Raw genomic sequence first — 27,184 nt, forward strand, 5'->3', positions numbered from 1 at the left:
TGTAGGATTTCTTGGTGGTAAACTGTTCCTCATGTGTCCTCCATTTGCAGTCTTGGCTGTGTCCCTCCAGAGCCCTGGTGTCCGGTGACAGAGGGCTGGGGCCTCTGGACAGTGTGGAGCAGCCTCCCGGCCGGCCGCCAGCCACAAACAAATACTCCGAGGCCCCCGTGCCCTCCAGCCTCCCAAACAAAGCACCAGAAAGGCAGGGTTCCCCAAAGGGCTTGGCGCCCAGTGATGGCTCAAGGAGTTCCCCCACACCCCCGCTGTGGAGCCTCGGCCAAGAAAAGTCAGACCCCCACTTTCCTCTCCGGGATGCTCCCCCCCGAACCCTCTGCATCCCAAGCCCAGCTGCTGGGAAGAAGGGGCACCTGTGCAGGTGAAGAAAAGCAAGAGCTTCCGGATGTGGTGGTGGGCTCCCAGTCCCCTCGGAGTCAGGTTACCAGAGGCTCTGTGCTTGAGCACGTAGGGAAGGAAACTTAAGCCCGTGATGAAAAGGCCTCCTGTTTTTTGCAGGAGAAGCCCCCAGAGGGCAGTAGGGCAGTGGCCTACTGGCCTGTGGTGACCCCAGAGAGGAGGAGAGGAGGGGCAGAGGCCATCTGGGTCCTCAGAAAATTGTTCCCGTGGCCTCTAGACCCTGCTCCATAGCCCAGCAGGCTCCAGATGGAAAAATCTGTCAGCCTGGATAGTGCTGGTTTCTGGGTGCAGACTACTCTTGTGTGTGTGTGTGTGTGTGAGTCGCTCAGCTATGTCCGACTCTGTGCAATCCCATGGACTCTAGCTCGCCAGGCTCCTCTGTCCATGGAATTCTCCAGGCAAGAATACTGGAATGAATTGCCATTCCCTTCTCCAGGAGATCTTCCTGACCCAGGGATCAAAACCAGGTTTCCCACATTGCAGGCAGATGCTTTACCATCTGAGCCACCAGGGAAGCCCTCGACTACTCTTGCCATGTCTCTTTAAGCCCCATGTAGGGCAGTTCACCAGCTGTTGCAACCATTTCTAAAGTGACCCTACTTCCCATCCATTGGACAGTGAACAAAAGAATGCAAACAAAAGAGTCCTCTTTTTAGCCTCAGTCTTCCTCCTTTTGAGCTTCTTGTGCTTTGCCTTCACGATGACTTTCTCATCTGTGGAATAAGGTGTATATATATGTATATAAACCCAAACCCAAGGTGGAAGGGAACTGTGAGTGTGCTCAGTCAAGAGTACCCCACCAGGCTCCTCTGTCCATCCTGGAGTGGGTTAGCCATTTCCTCCTCCAGGGGATCTTCCTGACCCAGGGATCAAACCCATGTCTCCTGCATTGGCAAGCAGATTCTTTACCACTGAGTCACCTGGGAAGCCCAGGAGGGAACTCCTTCTTCTTCTGCGTCGCTTCAGTCATGTCTGACTCTGTGCGACCCCATAGATGGCAGCCCACCAGGCTCCCCTATCCCTGGGATTCTCCAGGCAAGAACACTGGAGTGGGTTGCCATTTCCTTCTCCAATGCATGAAACTGAAAAGTGAAAGTGAAATCACTCAGTCGTGTCCGACCCTTAGCGACCCCATGGACTGCAGTCTACCAGGCTCCTCCACCCATGGATTTTCCAGGCAAGAGTACTGGAGCTAGTTACCCCCAAAAGGGGAAGAAAAATCTGCCGCCAAACTCTGCCCCCAGACTCCCCCTTCTGGAGGCTTCTGGCCCTACAGCCCCACAGACGTTTGCTTTTTCTGGGCAAGGAACATTTAAGATTGGTGCTCCCTGGAAGGGATCCTGCCTTCAGGACCCGTACGACCTATCCAAAATTACCCCATCTGCCAGAGTTCCCAGAAAAGCCAAACCTAGCACACGCCTGAAATGCCCGTATTTCCTTTATTCCCTCCAGGTTTTCTGAAAAAGAGAGATTCCAGGCCCCTTTTAACATCTCAGAAGTCTTCATTCTTCAGGTTCTTTCTAATGTCTCAAGGAGTGTATATCCTATGTCCTATCCCCCAACCCTCTTCACTCCGCTCTCGCCTTTCTGGGATGTTTTTCACCTTCTGGACAAGACCCAGCCATGAAAAAGGCATTGGTTTCCCTGCCTGCAGAGTTAGGCTCCACTCGGGGCTTCCTTCCGAGCCTCTTTGCAGTAGAGCCTGGGTCTCAGTACCTCGTGCGTGTGAGATGCGGTGACCCTGATTGCTTTGGCTGCAAAGATGACCTGGCGCTCCGTCTCAGAAGTGAGGCCAGGGTGGATGGGGTACAAGTTCAGTGAGGCCAGGAGGCGTTCCCTGCAGTCTCAGGTTTTCAGCACAGGAAGTCATCCTTCCCCCTGCCTTCTCCACAGGAACCTCGATTCACTGCACCATCACCTCCCTCCCTGGGGAGAATGCCTTGCCTCTTTTCATCTGCCCCCTCACCCCCAGCACAGGTCTTTGCATGTAGTTGACTTGATAAACCTCTGCTGAATGAACTAAGATCATGGCATGCAGTCCCATCACTTCATGGCAAATAGATGGGGAAACAGTGGAAACAGTGTCAGACTTTATTTTTCTGGGCTCCAAAATCACTGCAGATGGTGACTGCAGCCATGAAATTAAAAGATGCTTACTCCTTGGAAGGAAAGTTATGGCCAACCTAGATAGCATATTAAAAAGCAGAGACATTATTCTGTCAACAAAGGTCCGCCTAGTCAAGGCTATGGTTTTTCCAGTGGTCATGTATGGATGTGAGAGTTGGACTATAAAGAAAGCTGAGCGCTTTTGAACTGTGGTGTTAGAGAAGACTCTTGAGAGTCCCTTGGACTGCAAGGAGATCCAACCAGTCCATCCTAAAGGAGATCAGTCCTGGGTGTTCATTGGAAGGACTGATGTTGAAGCTGAAACTCCAATACTTTGGCCACCTGTTGCGAAGAGCTGACTCATTTGAAGAGACCCTGATGCTGGGAAAGATTGAGGGCAGGAGGAGAAGGGAATGACAGAGAATGAGATGGTTGGATGGCATCACCAACTCAATAGACATGGATTTAGGGGGACTCCGGGAGTTGGTGATGGACAGGGAGGCCTGGCGTGCTGTGGTTCATGGGATCACAAAGAGTCAGACATGACTGAGCGTCTGAACTGGACTGAACTGAATGAATGCCTGGATTTCCAGGGGTTTCACGTGTGAACTTCGGGTCAAAGCACACCTGGTGGTTTGGAGACTTGGGTCAGCCAAAGCTGATCTTTCCTCCTCTTCCTGAAAAAGAACTAACACAGCAGCACACACTCACACACTCCATATAGGGCCCTGAGACCCTCTCTTTGACTCCCTCCAATTCCCACAGAATTCAGAGATGTGAACATTTTGGAAGGCCTTGCAGAGGGGCTGTTGGGAGGACATCAGGGAGGAAGAGGATGGAGCCCTGAGGTCCCCAAGGAGAGGGAGGAAGGGGAGGGAGGTTCTGACACGCTCGCCAAGATCGCCTGCTCCTGAGCGCCCTCCACCAAGGAGGAGGCCAGGCCCTGCACTCGCGGACATTCTTAGGAGTCCCCGCGTCCCTCGATGGACAGGCCTGTATCGGGCAAAGAGCCGTGGTTTCCAGCTCTAAATATTTCAGGGCCTCTCCTGCAACTGAACAGCTCTCTGAGCATTCTGTTTCCTTGGGTGGTACCGCCACGCTGTCTCCTCTTACGGCACCACTTAGTGATTCAAGAAGAGACCTTGAGGCCAATGGGGGCAGCTCGCTTTGGGGGGATGGGATGGGAGGGCTGGTAGATGAGAGCAGTCCCCACCGGGGGAAATCAGAGATCTTGATTCTACCCTCCTCCCCAAGCACCACACCCTCCCTGAAACACACACACACACACACACACACACACACACGTCTGTCCTCTCTGCCTCTGCCTCCTCCCCTGTAAGAGGACCCTTGGCTCCGCGGCTCTTCTGGCCCCATGTGTGGATGAACCCAGAGTTGAACACAGGCTGAGCAAAGTCTTCCTAGAGTGTGCAGGCGCATTCATGCGGCTGTGGCCCCTGTTCCCCTGCCTCGTCCCTTCCTGGAACGCCTCCAAGTGGTCACCTGGGGCTACCTGCTCCACCCTCCAGCTGGGGAGGGCCGGCGCCCCAGGTCCCTTTCCATCACTAGGTGTGGTGAGCACATCTCCGGGGTTACTGTGGTGCCGGGAGACTCCTGGGGCCGGGAGGGGGGATCTGGAAATCTGGAACTGTGAGGGCTGAGGCCTCATCTTCTTTTATTTTTTACGGAGGAGGAAAGGTTAAGAGTGGCTTTATTTCTGTGCCAGGCAAAGGGGAACACAGTAAGCTAGAGCCTCAAGAACTGGGCCCTCTCCAGTGAACAGGGCGAGGTCATACAGTCAGGCAAGTGCATATGATGAGGACCAGGGCTGAGGTTTCTGCCCCGAGGGTATAGGGTGGCTCCAGGAGGCCTGGGAAGGGAAAGCACCCTTGACCATGGCGTGCCCATGTGGCCTCCAATTCCTGCTCCCCCCGCCCCTCCAGTGCTGCCACGGGCCAGGCCCCCTCCAGCCTCCTGCCTCTCCCCAGACCCCCACCAGGCCGGAGCTGGTGCTGAACAAAAGCAGGGCTGCTGGCTGCCCAGGTTGTTTTACATGTGATTTGAATATTGTTTATTCCAAGTCCAAATAGCACAGCAAGCCCCTCCCTACTCAGGCTTCTCCCCTTATCTCTCCTGCACTCGCCACAAGGGCTTCCAGCCCTCGCTGTATCTGGTCAGTCCCCGGGGGCCCGGCCTGGGCACACACCCAATGGCTGGTCCCCGGGACTCCCTGCACTCGGCGATTAACGGTGCGGCCCCTCTCTCCTGCCACAGGTCCCCCATGTGAATCCATCCCATGATGCAACATGCCTCCCCAGCCCCCGCTCTGACGATGATGGCCACGCAGAATGTCCCGCCCCCAGCCTACCAGGACAGCCCACAGGTGAGTGACTGACCGGCGGCAGGGTGGAGGGGACCCGGAGGCCTTCCCGGGGCGGAGGGCAGGGCCAGGCCTCCCTCAGCTCTCCTCCAGCCCAGACTCCCTGAGAAGAGTCTGCACTTGGCAAAGCACTGGGTTCAGATCCCACCTGGGCAGCTGTTGCCTGCATCCAGGACCTGGCACCCCAGGGTGCAGCACCTACTCATGATCTGGTGCCCTTCCCCACCCCGATTCCCGCTCAGACAAATGCACCAGCCCTCACTTGGGGAGACTCAGCTCCAGGTACATTGAGTCTGTCTTTGAGTGTTTAGGGAAACCCTTGAATAGAGGGTCCCTCTACCAGATCCCTCATTCACTGGTCTCTGTGTGCCTGTGGGAGGAATCTCCCTTCTGTTCAGGACTCCATTCAGTTTCTATCCAGAAAAGGGCCAAGACTATTTCTCTATACCCTCCTATCCTTTCCTCTGATTCCCAGTCTCCATTAACCGCAGCTCGGCCAGAGCAGCCCTAAGTCCTTCTGAGACGCCCAGCCCAGCTGCACCTCCTGCAGAGGGCATCGGCCTAGCCCTGTATTCCTGTTCTCTCCTCCCCATCTTTTGGATACCTGGCCCAGCTTCTGTGGGTCAGGCTCCCGAAGTCCTTGAGACCAGTCACTTCTGATCTTGGGTCCCCTGTGTGTGCCTCCCCTCCACGCTGGGTTCTTTGAGACTCAGAGTTCCTGAGGCTGTGTGTTCACAGGAGGCTCCACCTTCACACTCTCCTGTTTTCTCAATTATTACTGATCGAGACCCTGTAATGTGAAATGCAGCCAGCTAGAACTGAACTGAATTCCTTCTTTCATCTGACGAAAGTGCAGCGAGCCTCTACTGTGTGCCAGGCCATCATTCCTATTCTGTCTTGATCGCTGGTCTTTGCCCTGCACTGCCGTCCCTCACTCGTTAGCATTTCAGACACAGCCCTTCTCCTGACCACAGGGGACATCTGTGCCACGTGGACAGGATGCAGAGATGCAGGTGCAGGGGGCATTGCCTTATGTCCCACGGCCCTGCCACCCCAGCCTAGTGTGAGCCTGTGGGGCTGCCCTGCCCACCCTGTCATTCCCCCACCAAAATGACCACTTGGTCCAGCACTTGGACCACCCCCGACTCCTCCCCTTTTAAGTCTGGAAGCGCTGACCTCCAAGTGCACGTCCTTTCGTCCCCACTCCTGCTCCTGCTCGTCAACTCTGTGCTCCTTCCCAGGCTCACCCTGCCCTGACCTTGGCTTCAGCAGACCCTCTGCTCCTGTCAGTAGCTTCCCATGAACGACTGTGGGCTGGGCTACTGTGGGCACGGTCCCCCTGTTCGAAAGCCTCCAGGTGTGCAGCTGTGTCAGGGCCTTTCCCTCTGTGGTCAGAACCAAGCATAGAAGGAGGCCTGAACCAGTGGAGACCTGGGAACGTAAGGACCTTACAAGGAAGAGGTACCATCCTTTCTCCATAGACCAGAACCATCCCCCGTCTGCTCAGGCCGTGTCGGGCACTAATGGGTACTGATACCTGAGGGTATTGATGAAGAGGCAGGACCATCAGCTCCATTTCTTTTCTAGCTGGATGACGCTCTCTAAGTTCCACAGTGGGACCCGGGAGTGACAATCAGGACACTGCTTGTGTTCAGCAGGTGGTGGGCGCCTGGGCTCCCATCCCCATCCCCAAGGCTCAGGGACAGACCAGAGTTGGGCCAAGAGGTCAGGCCAGATTGGCCCAGCTGCCTCCCTGCCTCCGGCCGCACCCCCTATTTTGCCTTCCCAGGCAGCTGGGAGAAGCTTGGGGTTGGTGGGGGAAATAGCAGGAGAGCTGCAGCAAGGACCTTTGTTGTTCAGGAATGCTGGTCCCGGTGGAGTGAGGTAGAGGGTACAGCTGAGAAGTCATCCATCCCAGGTACTGAGGGAGGTGGGGGAGGGGGGGCTGCAGCCTGATGGTGCTCAGCCCCCCACCTCCGGAAGCCACCACCAAGCTGCTGTAGCCTTTTAGCAGGGGAAGGGAGGCTCCAGCCCCCAGCTGAGGCCTCAGAGCAGAAACCCAATGAGGGGGCTGTCCTAAGGCTCTCTTCTCCAGCAGCTATGGAACCTCACCATTGAAAATACTCACATTTACAGCAGAGGAATAATTTTCCATGGCAAAGCCACATATCTCCTTGCAACCACAGAAGTCCAGGGATGAAGTCTCAGTGTCCACAGTAAAGTGACCAGGCCAAGGCCTGGGGTCTTTATGGCCTTGGCTAGGCCACTAGGCTGTGGCTAGATTCCCATGGGTCCTCCCTGAGCCAGACTGGTTCCCAAGGAAACTGACCAGGATGAGTGATCACAGGGAGAACTTAGGGCATGGATGGAATGGGTGGGATAGAGGAGGTGGAAGAAGACTGCAGGGCAGAGTCTCTGACTCACAGAGAGGGGCTGCTCTCCCCAGAATGCTAGACTTTGAGGCCAGTTGGCTTTTGGGGGGCCCTTCTCCCCACTCTTCAGGGCTTCTCAGAGTGGCTGCCATGTGAGCAAGTCTTCCATGGGGAACTTTCTCTGGTCCTCCTGCCTTCTTCCCTTTGTGCAATCAGGGGCTGAGCCCTGCTTCCCAGGAGAAGCCTGCTTCATCGCCCTCATCATGCTCATCATCCTGGCAAATCAGCTGCTTTCTGATACTCTATGTCCTCAGGAAAGCCCAGCCTAATAGTGTGGGCCAGGCCCACAGGGTATCACTTCTGGAACAGGGCTCTCTGGAAAGGGTCCCACACTTCTCCATTCCTTCAGGTCTAATCTCATTACCTTTGGACCCGATATGACTTGTCTCCTCAAGGCCTAGACCGCTGAGTGCATCTCTTTATCACCTCTTCAGAAACCCAGTTTCTTCCATGGGCAAGAAATGGACAGTCTTTGCTACAAAGTCCCCAAAATGAAAAAGGAAGTGAGAAAGCAGGACCCGTCCTCTGAGACCCATGCAGTCGTTTTAATAACGTTCCCGTTGTGCTAAGGGCTAGCAATACCGAGCATAATCTATTCAAATGCACAGGAGACTCTCGCTTTGGAAAATTAGGAATCTGCATTAAAAAATTCCCAAGCCCCGGACCTTCTTTATAATAAATTAGGAAGAAAAATTTTTTCAAGGCAAATTCTTAACTTGGCAATTTCATTTTTGAAGTTTGGGGAATAAAGTTATTAAAAATGAGGGAGGCTTTTTTTCCTTCTTCTTCCCATTTTAGTCCAGAAATGTTCATGGTTATGGCTCTGTGCTATTTGGGCACAAGCCAAGTGGTATAACAGTTAAGCAGCTTCCGGCCCCCTCAGTTCTGTTCCCGTCCATCCTGGAAAACTCTGTGATTACTTGTAAGAATGTCCCTCTGTGTTCATTGTGCACTGAAGACAGATCCTCAGTTTAGAGAGTACAAAAGCAACAACCCACGGGGACCCTTCCTGTGGCCTGCTTCCTCCTTCCTGTGGCTCCCTGTTGAATTCTGCCAGAGCCGCAGCGCCCTCTGCTGCCCATCTCCAGTACCTCAGTTCTGGCCTGATAACACCTGAGTCCTGGATGCAGATTCTCACTTTATGCCCCGAGAGGTAGGGCAAGTCACAGGACTGTGGAATTCGCCAATAATTGTTTAATGAGGACACTGTCTCCAGAGAGACCTGGATGCGAACAAGGCCTGTGGTCCCTCCATTCGGCACCTACATCACTCTTCATCCTTTCGCCTCTCTGCCTCTGCCTGCCCATCTGTCACCTGGACTGTCCCAGCTCCTCCTCCCACTGTCCCAGCACCCCCACGGATCCCTAAGGGAGCCTCAAAGTCATGTTCTCTGCTGTTACTCCCCTCTCCCGGCAAGCGCCACTCCAGTCTCCCTCCCAGAATTTTTTCTGGTAACACAACCTCCCTCTCACCCATCCAGGCACATACCCTCCATCCATGCATTCTTTCCACCTCTGAAATGTCATTCAAGTTCTCCCGTTTCCTATAACACCCCGTGGGCGACACCACCCACCCACCAGAGTTCTCGCTCTGTGGCTCCATCAGCAATTTTAGGAAACTGACAGCTTTACTGGAGAGGCAGTGGCTTCCCCACCCCTCACTGTAACCCCCTTCTCCCAAACTCCCGCTGTCGGTAACCTCCCCCCGCCCTTCCTCAAACACAGACACATACCTACTGTTCCACAAATGCCTTTGCCCTTGGCTTATAGGCAAGACAAATATTTTATCTGGTCTATTTGTGTGTGTGTATTCAGCATTTGGTACTCCTCTGCGTGTCCCCAGCATGTCAGCTACGTGAACATTTGAGTAGAAAGCAGAAATCCTGGTGGCCAGTCTGACCCACTAGGCACAGTGGCAATGGATGGGGGCACTCTTGCAGTTTGGATTAGGAGCCAATTGCTCTGCAGGTAGCTAGGTGCTTGCATAGTGTGACATCATGATAGGGGGTATTGAAAGGGTTCTGGCAATTCACCAAGGATGCAGCCTCGTTATTGACCAGAGGCAAACAAGACAAGACAAAGTCAGAATTCGCAGCTCAGGACCCAGATGGGAAGCTCACTTCAGAAGGGAGTCAAACCCTTGCTTGGGACTCCTCCCCACCCCCTGCCCCCTCCATCCTCCTGCCACCCTCAGAGCCAGGAGAATTGTGTTCAGGATGCTGTGCTGGGAGATGAGGTGTCCAGATGATGCTACCCATCCCCATGCTGCACCGGAAAGGCTAAGGCTGGGCCAGCCATGTTGGGGGAGACCAGACCTGTCTCTCTTGCTCTCTGAGTAAATTCTTTCCCTCCCTGTCCAGGCACCGTGCCCTCTCTGGGCAGGGGCCAGGGGAGCAGATATCTGGGGGAGCTGGAAGGGCTTTGATCAGTCATTAGGATCCCCACGCTGGTTTCATTAGGTGGTGGGGGATGGGAAAGTGGTCAGGGCCCCTGGCTGTGAATGCCCTCCTCCATCCAGGCCATGCAGCTGGACCAGGCAGAAGCGGATTCAGTTGTTTTCACACTTTACATTCCTCTCATCTCTTTATGGGTAGGAGCCCCCTGCCACGCAGGGCCTTCTGCTCAGCTGCTGGTGAGGCACTCTGCAGCTTTAGAGTTAATTCCACAGCTTTGAAAGCCTCTTCTGTGGCTGTGATTGACGGCTCCCTCTGCCCCTGGGGCCAGCACCAGAGGGACCATATGGGTGACCTGCCTTCCCTCGCTTTGACTCATCAAAACGGACTCTTCTCTTTCTTTTTTATTTTCTGCTGGGCCTTTCTTCTCACTGTGCTCAGTGACCTCTCTCCGTGGCCTGCTTGGGCCACACATGTCTTTCAACAGGACATGTTCCTGAACTCCAGCTCACTCCAGGCCTGGACTCTTCACTGTGGCAAAGGCAAAACAGCCTCGCTTAGGAGACAGTGGCCTAGCAACAGGATTTTGCTAGAAGACACCCGCGCCCTCATGGCCTTGTCTAGGGTTTTTATTTGACGAACTTCCTACCTGAATTCTTACATTTACAAAAAAAAAAAAAAAAAAACCCTCAGATATTTTATTGTCTATCCTCTTGCCTGCAAGCAGGATGAGCATTCTAAACAGTGACAAAAATAGTTGATGGCCAAAGTACACAAAGCTTAAAATAAATCAGGCAACAGGTGATCCGTCAGCAGCAGGCCTAGGGAGCTGGAACCTGCCTTCCTCCCCACCCCCTTTTCCAGTTGATCTTCTAGGAGCTCGGATATCTGTGGAGCAGGGTGGGATGGGGGTGGGTGAGCACAGCTCTGAGGTGTGTGCTGTCCTTGGAGTTTGTGGTCTGGAGGAAGAAGAGTGAGCTGACTCAAGTCAACGTCGTAAAATAGGAATTCAGAATCCTAGGCCTGCCCTACTCCACTGCTGATGAATTACACAAAGTTGGACAAGAAGTTTCACTATTATTTCTTTCATTCACTCAACCAGTTAATAAATACTAGGGGCTTTCTATGGGTCTTGCAGACCTTGTGCCATGTGCCAGGGACACATGTCCCTGCCCTAATGGAGCTTATGGCTTATTGGGGGCCTTTCTGCGTCAGTAAAATGGGAATAACTTCTGCCCTCCTTGCTTCACAGGGTGGCTGAGAGTGTAGGTGTGAAGGGTAACATGGTGTTTTCCAGGTTTGTTTCAGCCATGACCCTGACATTGATTTTTTTTTTTCCTTGATCTTTTGTACGTCTCCAGTAGACAAGACTGGATTGAACTTTAATTACTCTCCCTTTTATGGGGAACACAGTAGGGGTATCAAGTATGTGTCTCTAGCTGTAAACACACTCCCTCACACACACACACATACACACATACTCCCAAGGGCCTAATTGAATTCACTGTTGTGGGACTATTATACAAGCAAAGGGTCCTCCAGGGATGGAGGGAAAGATGGGGAGAAGACAGCGCCCGTGAAAGTGCATGAAGCTGGGACGTGAAGGACTCGGATCTCAGTCCATGGTCTTCCTCCCTTTCGGTACACGTCTAGTCACCCCAGCAGTGCAGGCAGGGCAGCAAACACTTTCAAGGTTCATTCTGTAAACCACTGCCTACAAACCCTTTTAAAATTAATTTATTGCTGAAGACCTCCATTTTGCACCACAGAGTAACTTCTTTGAGTGACTTGTTCTATCTGGTGGGTCCTGGGATCAGAAGGCAGGTGCCCCAGGCCTGCTGTTGCAGAATCCCCTTTGAGCCAAATGGGCTACCCTCCTCTCCTCCAGCCCTTCCTTTCCCTGAGCTGACTGGGTTGGGGTCTATTTGGAGGAACCATGCTTGACTTCTCCTGGTTTTGAATCCCTAAGCCTTTTAACATGCCACTGTCTCATTTCCTGGTGGCTCAGTGGTAAAGAATCTGCCTGCAATGCAGGAGATGCAGGTTCGATCCCTGGGTCAGGAAGATCCCTGGGAGGATCCTTCAAGAATCTACAAGAATTCTCCAGTACTCTCACCTAGGAAATTCCATGGACAGGAGAGCCTGGTGGGCTACAGTCCTTGAGGTCACAAGAGAGTTGGACATGACTGAGCATGCACGCTCTCGTATCCTCATTCAGTCATTTCACAAAAGTGCCGGGAGCCCACGGGAGCCAGGGCTGCTGACAGGAGCTGGACTCCAGTCCACTCGGGGAGATGGATAGAAGAGGGCCCGAAGTGTTACGGGGTTTAAGGTCCCTCACCACACGTGCAGAGGAGGCAGGGGGTGGGGCTACCTGGTCAGGGCTTAGTTGCTCAGACGTGTCTGACTCTCTACAACCCCGTGGACTGTAGCCCACCAGGCTCCTCTGTCCATGAGATTTTCCAGGCGAGAGTACTGGAGTGGGCTGCCATTTCCTCCTCCACCTAGACAGGGGTGTGGAGAATTGGGACAGGCTTCCCGAGAGGGCTGACGCTCCCTCTTGAAAGAGAGGTGTGTTCACACGTGGTCGGGGGGGGATCCTGGAGGGCAGCGAACATGTCTGTTCTGTTCACTGTTGTGGCCCCAGTATCTCAGACAGAATGACCACAGCATCAAGGGCATGCAGGGGTGACAGGTGTGGGGCGGGTGACACCAGGCGGGGAAGTGTGGACCCTTTCTTCTGAGGCAGCCGTGGGGGCAGGGGCATGAAGATGTCAATCATGGGGCGTGTCTGGGCACCCCCACCCAGGAGGGTCTGCTGGGGGTCAGAGTGGGAGAGGGGTGCTGTACCTGAGATGAGGCTGGATCAGTGAGCAGGTCCAGGCCTGAGCACCCTGTGGGCTGTGCCCTCCCCTCAAAACCATCCATTGTACCCTCTCTGCCTCCCCACTGCTCAGGCCAAACCTGATATTTACTAAATGGCTTCAAGCCCTGACCTCCCAGGTCCTTGGACTCCATCTAGCTTACCAGGAAACCAGATCTGGCCTTTTGTTTGTTTTTAGTCACGCAGTCATGTCTGACCCTTTTCGACCCCGTGTTCTTTAGCCTGCCAAGCTCCTCTGTCCATGGGGATTTCCAGGTAAGAATACTGGAGTGAGTTGCCATTTCCTTCTCCAAGGGATATTCCCAACCCAGGGATCAAACCCTGGTCTCCTGCAAGTCTCCTGCATTGCAGGAGAGTTCTTTACCACTGAGCCACTGGAGAAGCCAGATCTGGCCCTACCACCCCCCAGACCGGACCAGCCCTCCTGGAGCCTCGGCGGCCCCTAGTGGCCAGGCCTGTGTGGGCCCCCATGTTCTCAAAACACAAGGCTTCCCTGACCTGGCAGGCAGGCCCTGGGGATGGGCAGCCCTACCTTGCCACGGCAGACGAGGGGGCCTCCCCTCAGGAGTGCTGTCTGGGCTGAGTCATGGTTGGGGGTGCAGACCTTGGAGGCCCAGCGTTTGCAGAAAGCATCTGTGGGAGGTACCCTGTCTACTCCGGTGTCAGCAAGCACCTCGTAAGCCATGCCAGCGTCCTCTGCTTGTTCTCATGGCCGACTAGACTGTTGAGGGGATGGATCTCTAAGCCCCTCCAGATTCTGCCTTCCTGCCTTCCTACACACACAGCGTACACCCCCAACTCTTCCCTTGGTGTTTTAGGATTGGGGCCGGGGCATCAGGAACTTTCATCTCACCATGTCACAAATGGAGAATCTGGGCAGGGACCTTTAGCTCCAGGCTTAATGCAGGGCTGGATCGGAGCTGGTTGATGGAGAGTCCAGTGGGTTGGAGCATCTGTGGGATGCAAGGACCCCAGGCTAGGAGAGGCGATGGGGACTGTAGAGGCCTGTGTAGGTTCTGGACCTGGCAGTGAGCTCACCGTGGGCAGGCCTCTGGGGAATGCTGCCACCTGTCCCCATCCATTCTTTGTATCCAGTTTTTTCTTCTTCTTTTAAAATATTTTTTTATTTGGCTGTGTCAGGTCTTAGTTGCAGGGTGCGGGACCTTTCATTGCGGCTTGTAGGCTCAGTAGTTTTGGCCCATGGCCTTAGTTGCCCCTTGGCATGTGGGAATCTCAGTTCCCCAACCAGGGATGGAACCCACATCCCCTACATTGGAAGGTGGATTCTTAACCCTCGAACCACCAGGGAAGTCCCCTGCTTTCTTAATCAAGGCTCACAGCCTGTCTGGGTAGGATGTCCAGGGCTCTCCTTGGAGGAGGGCTCCTAGTCTGGAGTGGCTGCTTCTGGGACCAGCTGGAGACACACCAAGTGGCCTCAGAGAGTGTAGTCTCTTCACTACAGATTGAGAACAAGAGAAAGTTACCTGGAGAGAAACTCTGACGATAGGCGTGTGCTTGTAAATATTTAACAACCGGCTCTCAGGGTGGGGTGTGGAGAAAGGATTTGATTTGCAACATTTGTCAGTTTCCATGGTGTGATTGCTCCCACCATGGCCACTCTTAAACTGTTAATGTGATTATTAAACTTGCAAAATTCCCGAAAAATTATCATTTGGCCTTCATTGACCAGAGCAAGGGATCTCTGCCCTCCATCTGTGCAATCTCTCCAAACAGCTTTTCTGTTTTAGGGCCAGAAACTCCTGCCAAAATCTCACCACCCAACACCCTCTTCCCCCTGCTCCCGGGCCCTGGGACAGCTGCGGGCCTCTCCCTCTGTGCTCTGGTTCTTGAGAAATGGGTGTCTCTGGCTAATAAAGAAATCTATTTGGAGATAAATACTCATTCTCCAAACCTGGAGGAAATGCCAAGTTTGCTGAATTGACCCTCAGGAGGTAAATAAATCTGAATCATTGTCCTTCTCAGGCCAGCTCCCTGGCTCTCTCAACTAGAGCCTCTTGGGAGGCTGGCAATGACTGCTTTTGCTTTACGCTCTCCTCTAGACCCCAGCAGGCCTTTCTGCCCCATCTTTCCCTGAAGTCCTGCCTAGAAATGGGAGGTCAGAGGAAAAGAAGCCCCTCCCCTCAGCCCTCCTGCTCCTAGAAGCTCATCTGCATAGAAGCCCCTTGTAGATCCCTTCAAGGACACAAGGAGATTCACCCTTAGAGGACTGAGCCCAGCAGAGCGCATCAGCCCACGAGTATTTTACTCTTGAACGAGCCGTGCACATAGCTGTGCCTTACTTTTTGCAAGATACATGTTCTGGAAATCTTGTGTTTGATAACTACAACCACCCTCCACTTGGGAAAAACTTTAGGGTTTCCAAAGCACTTTTACGCACTGGATGTCATCTAATGGGAGCCCTGTGCCGTCGCTGGGGGCGCATAGTGATGGTGTAAGCATTCTCATGGCCTGTCACTGCTATTAATAGAAGGGGTTTCGGGACTTACCTGGTGGTTCAGTGGTTGAGAATCCACCTGCCAATGCAGGGGACACGGGTTCAGTCCCTGGTCCGAGAAGATCCCACGGGCCACGGGGCAAATCAGCCCGTGTGCTGTAACTACTGAAAGCCCACGCACCACAGCTACTGAGTCCACACCCTAGAGCCCGTGCTCCGCAACAAGAGGAGCCACTGTAATGAGAAACCTTCGCGTAACTAGAGAGTAGACCCTGCTAGCCGCAACTAGAGAAAGCCCTCGCACAGCAAGACCCAGTGCAGCCAAAATCAAATACATAAATTTTTTTTAAAAAGAAGGTGCTTTTTCAGATAGCACCTAAGCCAGCCCACCCGGCCAGGGAGCTTCCACCATCTCCAGGTGAGTCTCTACTTGGCTCCTGTGCCAGTGGAAACAACTTTCTGGAGGCAGTGCATCCCAGCCTTGGAGAGCTCAGAGGCTTGGAAACTTACTATGTGGGTCGAGCCCAAATGTGCTTTCTGTGTTGCAGGTTTGATGCGTCGGTTGCAGTTTGACACTTTGGAGCCCACAGTACCGAACTTACACAATCTAACCCTGGGTTCAGTGGTTCAAAGGGGGCTCGCACGTCCCTCCGTCTCCCACCCATCCCCCAGATCCTTCTTAGTATTGCAGGTCCCTGCAAATATTCCTCGGAATCCCTTCAGCAGCCTGGCCCACCCTCCTCTGAGTGTACCTTCGTGCCCCGTCTCAGCTTAGTGCGTGGGGTTGGAAGCTCCGCTCGAGCCGCGCCTCTGCTCATGGGTCCACACACAGCATCAGTATAGTGGTTTGTTTGTTTGACAGACGCGTTACACTTTGGACAGGCTGAGCCTGCTGTCAACCAAAACATGCAGCTAAACCACATCTCCCCTGTTCTGTACTTATATTATCGATCTTTTTTTTTTTTTGGCCAAAGTGTTAGAAGTTTAAATTCCAACTTATTAGATGAGAATTAATCTTATTAGAATTAGCACGTTGCCAAAATCCGTAAAGATTGTTTGGATCCAGGTTTCATGTCACCCATAAATTTTTCAAGCATTTTTTCAGACCTCTTCTGAGTCACTGATTAAATTATTGAGGAAGAGGGTCGAGGAGAAAGAATGTAGCATCTCTCAGAAGCCTTTCTCCTACTGACATCTCTCCTTTCATCGCCATCCTTTGGGTGTTGCGTCCTAATAATCCACACAGTTGTCCACTGGGCCATGTCTCCACGTTTTCCATGACGAAATCACGGGAGGTCATTTACAGCATCTCTGTCTACTACATTCTCCTGCTCTTTAGCGTGTTAAACCCAGAAAGTGGGCACTGTTGTAGCAGGCATTTATCCCTAGTCATCCCAGTGCCTAAGTACCCAGTGGGAACTCAAAAAGTATTGGGAAAATATTAGTGAATGAAAGAAAAAAAAACTGGTCCAAGTCAATGTGAAGTTCAGAAGTATCTAGCTTTCCTGATTACACCTTATTTCTGTATTTTGAAGATGAGAACAGTGTTTGTTTCTACTTTCTCCCTTATTGTGCATGCTCAATCACCCAGTTGTGACCGACTGTTTGTGGCCCCAGAGACTGCAGCCCTAACACCCGTGAATCCTAAAAGGACACCAGTCTGCTTACAGATGAGAATGTAGGAGCTTAGGAAAGCTGAGGGATTTGCTCTAAGTCAAAAAGCTATTAACAGGAGACAGTAGGAGTCAAGTGTGGTACCCTGCTGGCCTCAAGGTATCATGATGTTCTGTCTAGCCTGTTGGGTTTGAGAAAGTTCCCCCAGCTCAGCCAACAGAGACAAGAATATCTCTACCTAACAAAAAATGATGAGGAGACAGTATATTTCCTTTATAGTCTCAGTTTTATTTACCATCAGTGACTCATTCATTCAATAAATATTTGTTGAACGTCAATTAGTGCCAGGCTATTCTAGGCCCTGCAAACGCAACTGTTAATCAGCCCTCTTTGAGCTTAAATTTGAGTTGGAGGTGGGAGAGAAAATAGCAAGTAGTGTAGTGTTTAGTCCAAGGGTTGTGAAATACGTGGTCATGATAAGGGCTGTGAAATGAGGCAGAGCAAGGGGGAGAGCAAGGGGCAGAGGGACTCTATTTCACTCTGAAGATGTGGCATCTGACAGATCTAATGAAGAAACTGAGCCAGCAAGGGTTTGGGGGCCACTGGCACCACCAATAACGTATTCGTGGAAATACCATACTCTTTCTTCTAGAAAGCAGGGACCTAGATCACATGATGAATTTTCCAGCTGTAAAACATCTAATTCTTTCAAGGTGTGTTCACTCTTTATTCCCTCATTCATCTTCTCAACACATACCAAGCATTCACTCTGTGCCAACTGCGTGCTAGGGATGAAGGGGTGAACAAGGTGTTATCTTGAGAGGCAGACAAGGATGTCAAGTCCCAAGAGCACAGGGGATGAGAGCTGTGAGGTGCTGTGGACAGGCTGGAGGAAGGGAACAGTTGAGGCTTATCACCACATGTGATGTTTCAGGGATCCATTTAATCAAAGAAAATAAAATATAAAAGCATTAAGTTCTGTAATGATGGTTGTTGCCAAAAATTTTAAAGCCATTTAATCATTTCTTCAAATGAAATCTTATACAGAAAGTCCAATATATTTTTAAAAGGTGCTCTGATTGACATAAACTTGGGACACCTTCCAAGGCACATAACATAGGAGGAAAACGACTACTCCAAATATTCGTTAGAGTTGAGAACAGAAATCTGCTCGTTGTCCACTAAACCCTGCTTATCTTCGAGTGCCCAGGTAAACCAAAATTTGCAGAACACTCAGTTATCAATCAAAACCATTAAAACAGTTACCTCTGGCTTACGTTAAATGCAATAAATCTTTGCCCAATTGAGAACTGACTCAGCTAATTTTTTCCTGCCCTCCAAAGTCATAGAATCAAATGCAGCACTGCTCGGCACAGCCCAAGTGACTCGTAAGCGAAATTTAAAGGGCTCATCATTTGGGTTTTTTTTTCCCCCCAGCTTCTGGGCAGAGGCCACCACCTTAATTTGCATTAAGAACTATGGCTTTTAAAGTGAGCTCACTTCAGCATCACTTGGTTTTGGATGGTCCTAAACTGTTCTCCAGAACTTTCTGCTTTGAAGAAACGTCTGCTCTCTGCCCACTTGTAGCACATGTACACATGGGTGCTCATTATACACTCACATTTCTCTGTACACTCTCTTATCCACACACACAACACAGGACAAGGTAGACCTCACGGTTCCAGTCGGGGAACCAGCGGTCCTGGCCCACTAACCCACACCTCCTCTCTCTTGTCTCTGCAGATGACGGCGACCGCTCAAGCCCCCTCTAAGGCCCAGGCTGTCCACATCTCCACGCCCTCGGCTGCTGCCAGCACACCCGTGCCCACTGCCCCCATTGACCCCCAGGCCCAGCTGGAGGCTGACAAGCGTGCTGTGTACAGGTAGGAGACACTCCAGCCGGGCCGCGCTCAGAAGCCCCCAGGTAGCCTCAGGCCCAGCCCAGCCGTGAGAGCTGAGAGTGTAGGCCTGAGGGTGGGCTCATGGAAGCCTATAGCCAGGGCTGTTCTTTTCCTGCTTCCCTCTGAAATCACCCCAGAGAGTCCTCAGCTGGCCACGCAGGGTGGGCTCCATCTTCCTGGAATCATCCAGGGAGGGAAATGCAGCCTGGGCAATGTCTCCCAGGAGGGGCCCACCCCAGCCCAGCTGGGGAGATGAGTCCCAGTGAGCATCAGAGTGCCCCTGCCCCCACCACCACTCAGAGCTGCCTCAGGACTGTACCGGCCCCAGTGCCCATTGTCACCTTCACTCCAACACACACCATCCAGGACTCATTCATGAGCAAACGAGTCCACCTGAAAGCCTCTGGGAGGCTTATTAGAACACGCATAGCTGGACTCTGCTTGGAAATGCTGAATCAGTAGGTCAAGCTGTAGGAAGAGGACATGAATTTTTAACAAGCATTCCAGGTGAATCTAATGCAGCTACCGCTTGGCCCACGCTGTGATTCACGGTCGACTTTGGTTTTCAGCAGTAGAGGTTGTACGTGACAGCGGAGGTTCTGACACCCTCCCCGAGAGGGGCTGCTAGCAGGGAGCAGACCGCTTGTCTTGTTTTAGTTGGCATTAGCCCCTGGTACCCAGGGCTGGGCCCTGATTGTTGCAGAGGGTGGGTGGGGCTCAGGGACTTCTGGTCTGTCTTGTGTACGTGGGTGAAGTGAAGATGCAGTCCTCAGAATGCAGATCTGATGAGGCCCCAGCAGGGATTTCAGTCATCATTTATCCATGGGGAGCCCACATTACTAAGAAAAGATGCCCAAGTATGGAGGTCAAACCCTTGTGCACATGCACTCGTGTGGGCACGTGCAGCCACGAACATCAGCACCATTGACCTCCACTGGGCGAGCCCGGCAGTGGGCACTAAGGCCACCCACACTCGGCCCGGCCCACCCAGGGTGAATCGGAGGACTGAGTGCTTCCTCACTCACCCCCACTCCCTGCCCCCAGTCCTGACAGTGGCTTTATGGTAATGGTCGTAATTTTAGCTATTATCATAATTATCCTTGGCACTACCTGTAGTCCCTCAGATGGGCTGAATGCCTCTAATGCCAACAGTTGTGCATCTAGAACAACGGGCCCTGATCCCTAGACCCTGACTGGAGGTTCTTCCCAGGCCTGGATAACACAGTGCCTGCCCCCCAAGGACCACCCCCCTACCCCCAGACACACACACACAGGCCAGGCCCAGCTCCTGTGCATAGAGACCTCTCCCTTGGGCTCTGAAGAATGCCTGGATCTGCTGTCACAGGGCCAGTCAGAGACCCTGAGAAAGACCCCAGCTCCCCCTCCCACAACACAGACCAGTAAGTACTCCTGTCTTCCTGTCACCCTGGCTTTGAATCCTTGCTGTTACTAATGCTGTGCTGGGCGCAGGAGGAAGAGGGTAAATTATAAAGGTAATGTGTGGGCTCTTGCCAGACTCTCTGAAAACGAGAACAAGAAACCAACAGAGTGGTCAGAGCTTTACCAGAGACAGCTTCAAGGGGGAGGCACTATTCAAGCTTGATCTTGAAACCTGAGTAAGACTGCTCAGCAGGAGGAGAAATAGGCGGGGAGGGATTCCAGGCAGAGGAGAGCCTGGTGAGTTCCCAGCACAGCCGCTGGCCAGAGCAGCTGGGTGTGGGGACACGAGGCTGCACGGGGTCTATAAGTTCAACTGTGTGGTGGGCTTATGCCTTTGTGGGGAACAGAAGCAGGGACAGGAGAGGGGCACGGCCTCTGAAATGCGATGGGGTGCAGTCATCACACCTCATTTAAATAGTGATCAACATGCTTCAAGCGCGGTCCGGACTGGCAGCATCGCATCTCCTGGGAGCTGTTTGGAGACACGGGCTCTCAGGATTCAACTCGACTTTGGGATTCCTGCTCTGCTCTTTGACGAGATGCCGAGTGATTCGTGTGCCCACTGCAGATGGGTCCCCGACCCCTTCCCAGACTCCAGGGGGCAAAGGCATGGAGCGGGCACCTATCTTAGTCTAGAAAGACCCCCAGTTAGTGGTGTGACAAAAAGCTTCTGGAAACCTAGACTCAAGTCCTCCCTCCTCCTGGTACTCATCTCAGCATTGGTTTCATGATAGAACCTAATCACTGGTTCAGCAAGAATAATGAGACAACCCATGTCAGCACCCGGCTCCATGTCTGGCACAAAGCAGACGGTTCTCTATGTCCCACCAGTGGGACCCACGTGCTCCATAGCCCTTCCCAAGACCCCAGGGTCACGCCCCACCCAGGCCTAGCCAGGAAGTGGGCTGCCTCCCACTGTCCATCATGGCATCACCTGATGTATGGAGGCCCAGATGGTCCTTCAACCAACATGCCTCACCTTTGCGGGGCGGGTCCCCTCACAGCCCGTGGCATTTGCACAGTAATCTCTGCAACTGTCTGAAGGTGAAGAAGAGCTGATGCCACCAAAGAACCAGCCAAACATGGCCGCTCAGGCTCTCAGGACGACCGAGCGGACGGACGTCAGCATCCTTGCCTGGTTCTTTCCTCTGCAGCCCTTCCTGCCCCAGGGCCCCAGGGTGTCTGTCTCCCACAACCACACCTCTCCCATTAGTGCCAGTCGCCCTCTCCACAGCCCTTGTTGGGGGCGGGGCAGGGAGGAGGAGGGGGCCCCGCCTCCTGCAGGGTCGGGTAATTCTAATTAGATTTGCCTGCCTGGGGCAGCCGGCTGCTCCAGAGCACATCAGGGAGTCAGCATTTCATGTCAATAAATGTAACCAGACCCTTTCCACGGAGATTAGTGCCCGGCTCTGACTTTTGGGAGCCCCCTCCGAGGCCCCTCCCAGATCCGAAGAAGAATGGAGGTGTGGGGGAGGCCCCTCCCTGGCCAGGTCTTCAGGGCGGCAGGAGACAGTGCCACGAGAGGGAGGGAGCCCATCAGTGCCCTGAAGCTTTGTGTATGAGGATGTGTTAATGAAACTTACTGGTTCCTTCTGATGTGGAAGCTGGGGGTGTGTGTGTGTCTGTGTGTGTGAGTGTGTGTGTGTGTGTGTGTCTGTGTGTCTGTGTGTCTGTGTGTGTGTGTAGTGTGTGTGTCTGTGTGTGTGTTTGTGGCGGGGGAAAGGGGAGGCAGAGCCTGTCTTTAATTGGATCATACCAGAGCATCATCTGGGCTAATCAGCAAGGCAACCAGGAGCTCGGGCTCAGATTAATGATTGCAGTCTAATCCAAGCAGATCCCATGATTAGATGCACATCGTGGGTAATTGTGTTTGTGGCCCGTGAGCAATGCTGAGCCTGGGTCTGTGGAGGGGAGGCCCCGTGGAGTGGGGACTGCAGGTTTGGATCCAGCTCAAAAATCTCCTTCCCCAGGCCCACCTCACCCCTGGGGTTTTCGCCTCACAAGAAGTTAAAATTTAGCTTGGACCAAACCTCCCCGCCCCCTCCTCCAGTGTGGGCTGTGGGCTGGACGGTGTTAGGTGGCTGGGAACCTGGGGCTTGGCTTGCCAGCAACCACAGAGACGGGCCAAGAGGGTGAGGTTAATCTGGCCTTCACTCTCCCTCCTCCCCTGCAGTCTCCTTGGTTCCCCTTTGAAGTGAGTGGGTTCCCATGGAAACCATGATGTCCTGGGGAGCAGAAGAGTGGCAGGAGCTGGGCCCGGCCAGGTGCAGTGGGGAGGAGGGGGACTCTGCTAAGACCATTCTGCTAAGGCTGGGTTCCTACCGCTTAGGCTGAAATCCTGTCTGAGCACTCGGGAAGAAGCCCGCCAGGCACAGCAGAAGTTACCTGCTAGTGACAGGAAGTGCTGGGCTAGAGGTGGGAACAGTGAGAGGAGGCGGGGGGCAATTCCACCACGAAAAATGCCGGGGAACTGAGTTGTGAATCAGATGGGCAGGGTGAGGGGGCTGCAGGGCTCTGTATTTCTCCTTTGTGGCGTTACTCGCAACTGAATGGATTGTGTTAATATTAGTTCTGTTTCCATTGCTAGATCGTTACCTCTATGAAGACAGGGTCTGTGTGTTTTCATTGATTTATCCCCAGTGCCTTGCACAGCACCTTAGAGCCTGCAGCCTGGACGAGTGTGTACTAAATCAGAGCTGGTTGAGTAGATTCCTTAAACAGGCAAGGAAGGACTGGACATATTTCAGGGTTCTAGGTTGGGGTACTGGCAAACTGGTCCTGGGGGCAGAGGGACCGGGAGAGCCCTCACTCTAACGTACATCAGTCTCCATGGTGTGACTGCATCCACCACGGCCCTACGGTGTGATGCTGCAGGACATAGCTGGGAAGAGAAGCACACAGATGGCTCCCACCAGCCTCAAGTACAAACCCCACACCGGAGGCAAGTTACAGGTACCCAGGTTTACCAGCTCCTTTATACCTGATCGTACGGGATGGATTAGCCACAGTTCTGCACTCCTTGGTCCTGTCTGGCCCACTCCTCAGTTTCAAATCTGAAATGGTCTCTCTTAACAAATTCATCCTTAGAACAAGACCTAGCATAACATGAATGCTTTCTGTGTGTGAAATCGCTTCAGTCATGTCCGACTCTTTGCAATCATATGGACTGTAGCCTGCCAGGCTCCTCAGTCCATGGGATTCTCCAGGCAAGAATACTGGTGTGGGTTGCCATTTTCTCCTGCAGGGGATCTTCCAGACCCAGGGATCAAACCTGTATCTCTAAAGTCTCCTACATTGGCAGGCACGTTCTTTACCACTGGCGCCATCTGGGAAGTCCCGGAATGCCTTCTAAGTGTCTGCAATTGTGATCTTTCACCTCAACCCCAGCACAGTGAGTTTTCTCCTTCCTGGAATCTATCCAGCTCCATCCAGCTCTCAGCATCTGTTTGAGCAAAGCCCCAACTTTCCCACCTTCCCCAAGGAGATTCCAGCATTTCCTGGTCTCTCTGTCAATGAGCTCCTTTGCTGCAGCTCCAGAATCAAACCAGTCTTCTGGATCCCCTTTGGTTTCTCAGCCATCAGTCCCGGCCTGTCCATGTAGCGTTTGTCGTTCTTCCTGTCGGTCTCATCTCTCTGTAAGCCACGCTCAGAGTTTCTGCCCACGTGGGACCTTGCCCTAGACAGCTCATGCTGAAGTCCACTGCTAGTGCAGTGAAAGTAATACTCATTCCTAAAGCCTTGTTTGTAATCCATTTGTCCTATCACATGCAGACTGGATCACTCTAGACTCCACTCTTGTTTAGGGAAAGATCAGAACAGAGTAGTGGGCAGGTCACTCCCTTGAGACTGTCCCTTGATAGGTCACTGAAGTTCAGGCTTGGTCCTGATGGTCCTGTAGCTAGAGGGGCAAAGGTCATAGAACAACCATGCCGGGTGGCAGGACGAGCTCTAGAAATGGATGTAATGGTAATTAATTTGGTCAGCTCGCACAAGTTAATTTCTCTGAGCCTATTTTCTCAACCATAAAAAAGGAAATATTCATAGCTAGACTAAAATGAGATGATGTTATGATATCTAACACACAGATCAGTGTTGGCTGCATGGGATGGAGTGAAGGTGGGGGGTTTTTGTTTCTTTTCTTAATGGTGAAGCTACTTCTTTAAAAATTTTTTATTATTTATTTATTTTTGCTGTGCTGTGTCTTTGCTGCTGGGCACGGACTTTCTCTCGTTGCAGCTGGTGGGGGCTATAGTTTCAGCACTTGGGCTTCTCATCACAGTGGTTCCTCTTGTTGCAGAGCATGGGCTCTAGGCGTGCAGACTCAATAGTTGTGACCCATGGGTTTAGTTGCTCCTTGGCATGTGGGATCTTCCAGGACCAGGGATTGAACTTGTGTCCCCTGCATTGGCAGGCAGACTCTTAACTGCTGGACCACCAGGGAAGTCCCGAGATGGGGGTGTTTTAAACAGAGGGGCCAGCTCGGTCCCCTTGGCCCTTTCAGTACATGAGGCATCTTGTGTGTTTAGGGAAGTGAAATTCAGGCATCAGAACAGGGCCTGGGGACCTCAATTGCCTGGGTTTCCATTCTGTCTCCACCACTGGCCTCTAAACCTTTCCGGGCCTTTCTTCATGTGTAAAATGGGACTGAAAATAATGTCCTCTCCTCATTAGGCTGGTCATGAGGATTAGGTGAGATAATACCATAAAGTGCTGGAGGAAGAATCTGGTACTTAGAGAGTGCACTGCAGGCATTAGCTGCTATTAGATGTTTGAGGAAATGAAACAGGTTGGTAGGGCTAGAAGGTAACTGCCGAGAGGCAAGACAGCAAGAAGCAAGACAGGAAAGCGCTCCCAGTTGAGTGCTGTTCGCACTGCAATTTGGTTAAACATTTATTGAGCTCTGCCATGTGTAAGCATCGTGTCAAGTTCCAAGAGGGATTCTGAATTAGAATGGATCGGTCCAGGGAGTGGGAGGAAAATAGGCGTAGGAAGTAGCTAGAGTATAAACTTGGCACATGGTTCGGGCTCAAAAAAGTATTTGCGGAATTGACTGCAAGGCCCCTGGCCCATGGTGCAGTGTGGGAGTGTTGGACTGCTTTCCCAAGGGAGATGAAGCCCAAGGGAAATGGTAGCCAAGAGGCCTCTCCTGGGATCGGGATCATGGATGGGATGAGAGGAGCCCCCCGGGGCTTGAGGCCGGGCAGGGGTGCTGGCTGCTGTGTGACCAACCTCTTCAGCAGCTGCCTGGCCAGGACCCTGGGAACTGGCACTTCCTGCTGAAGTGTCTTTGAGAGAACTCTTCCACCTTGTGACCAAAGGGTGTTTCATCTCCAGGGAGTTGACCCTGGGGCTTAACCCTGTGCCTTCCCTGGCAGTGGGCTGGGTCATTCCTGGAACGTGCTGGGCGAGGTGGCCTGAGGATGGAGCGGGGTAGAAGTTCAGCCATTCCAAACCAGAGTCAGGACCAGATGCTTCCGGACGAGTAGCTGGGAGCAGATGTTCCAGGCGGGGTTTTATGGGCTGGGGCTCTAGCAGACACTCCTTGCTTTTGGAAGCAGTTGGATTCACTGGCATCCGAGAAAATATCTCAGCTGTTGACTACAGTCAGAGGAGTGATCCTGCTGGAGCCGTCAGCTGAAAGTCAAACCGTGCTCAGTTCTCCCCCAGGCGCCAGGCATCGCCTGCTCCCTGCCCTTCCTGCCAGCATCTTGAAGGCCCCCACGCCTGAGCCCAGCCTCCGCACACGCTGCTGACAGGCACAGGGATGCCGGCTGCCTGGCCCCGGGAGCAGGTGTGTTCAGAGGCAGCAGCTCTGGCTGCTTCCGCGGCTCACCACCTGGCCTAGGTAGAGCTGAGAAGTCCAGATATTCCCCGAAACCAGGCACATGGATGAGAGATCCAGGAGCCCCGAATCCCAGTGACTTATTCTCACAAGGTTATGTTAGGATTAAAGGAGATAACCAATGCTCACAGCTGACAGTGCTTGGCACAGGCAAGGCTCCCAGTGGATGGTGGCCACAGTTGTGAGTAGTGACAGTCGATCAGGTCCCCTTCCTAGCAGCAGGATGACAGTGATTGGGCCTCCTGCTGGTGTGAATGGGGTGGGATGGGAGCCGGCAAGCTGGGGCTTTGAGGGCTCGTGTGGCCCATGGCTTCTCACCAGGGACGGACTAAGCTAGTGTAACCCTTCCTTTAAAAAAATACATATATTTATTCATTTATTTTCGACTGCTCTGGGAATAAGTTCCTGTGTGTGAGCTTTTCTCTAGTTTCTGTGAGCAGGGGCTCCTCTCTAGTTGTGGTACACAGGCTTCTCTTTTTGCAGAGCACGGGTTCTAGGCGTGCAGGCTTAATTGCTGTGCAGCATGTGGGGTCTTCCTGGATCAAGGCTTGAACCCTTGTCCCCTGCACTGGCAGGCGAGTTCTCAACTTCTGGACTGCCAGGGAAGTCCCTAGCCCTGCTTTTAACTAAGCCCCACTTTCTGACTTTCCCAAGCCACTGGACTATTTTGTGGTCAAGTGAAAAGAACGTAAGACTAAGACTTCAGACTAAGTTCTAACTCTACCACTGAGCAACCCATTTAACCTCTTCAGATAAGCTTTCCTACTCCATAGAGTAGGCATCAAATGAGAAAATGAAAGCTCTATAAAAATGTCAAAGTCTTCTTCAACACACAGAAGCATTACTATGGGAAAAGATTCTTTTGGGAACTCATTTGATGAGGTACCCTTGTGCTGCAAAGGTCCTAACGCTCAAAGGGTAAGTCTGGCAGCTCAGTTCTGTGACCCTAGAACACCCAAGACTCAAGGACAGTAGAGAAAAAAGGGGAAGACGATGAAATGATTCTAATAATGGTTCAAAAATGGTACCTGGGAGAGGGGAGAAAGCACGAAGTTTAGGGTTTGGATACCCAGGTTTAAATGTCAACTCAATCATTTATTAGCCTGATGATGTAATTATTTAACCACATGGCACCTCAGTTTGCAAATCAGTAAAGTGGGAATAATAAAAAATATTGGGTGTTTCAGTGCAGTAAGCACGTGAAATGTGACTTACCAGTTGCCACCAAATGTGCTTGAGTGTGCCACTACCAGTGACCCAAGCAAAATGGATAGAGTTCCCCTTCCCAAAGCATCTCTTTCCCCAGGGCTTTTTCGCTGGGGACTGG

At 52.5% G+C, this 27,184-nt stretch overlaps 1 protein-coding gene across 2 annotated transcripts in view; it reads left to right on the forward strand.

Annotated features, from left to right (window-relative positions):
- Positions 1 to 27,184, forward strand: part of PKNOX2 (PBX/knotted 1 homeobox 2) — a 292,022-nt gene that overhangs the window by 203,420 nt on the left and 61,418 nt on the right. For both annotated transcript variants that reach the window (XM_040255805.1, XM_040255804.1), the window contains exons 4-5: positions 4,792 to 4,900; positions 18,418 to 18,557. In XM_040255805.1, coding sequence (XP_040111739.1) covers positions 4,814 to 4,900; positions 18,418 to 18,557 — 227 coding nt within the window. In that variant the 5' untranslated portion in view covers positions 4,792 to 4,813. The remainder of the gene's footprint in view (positions 1 to 4,791; positions 4,901 to 18,417; positions 18,558 to 27,184) is intronic.

This window comes from Oryx dammah, unplaced genomic scaffold, assembly GCF_014754425.2.
Source record: "Oryx dammah isolate SB20612 unplaced genomic scaffold, SCBI_Odam_1.1 HiC_scaffold_15, whole genome shotgun sequence".
In the NCBI taxonomy this organism is placed as follows: Eukaryota; Metazoa; Chordata; class Mammalia; order Artiodactyla; family Bovidae; genus Oryx; species Oryx dammah.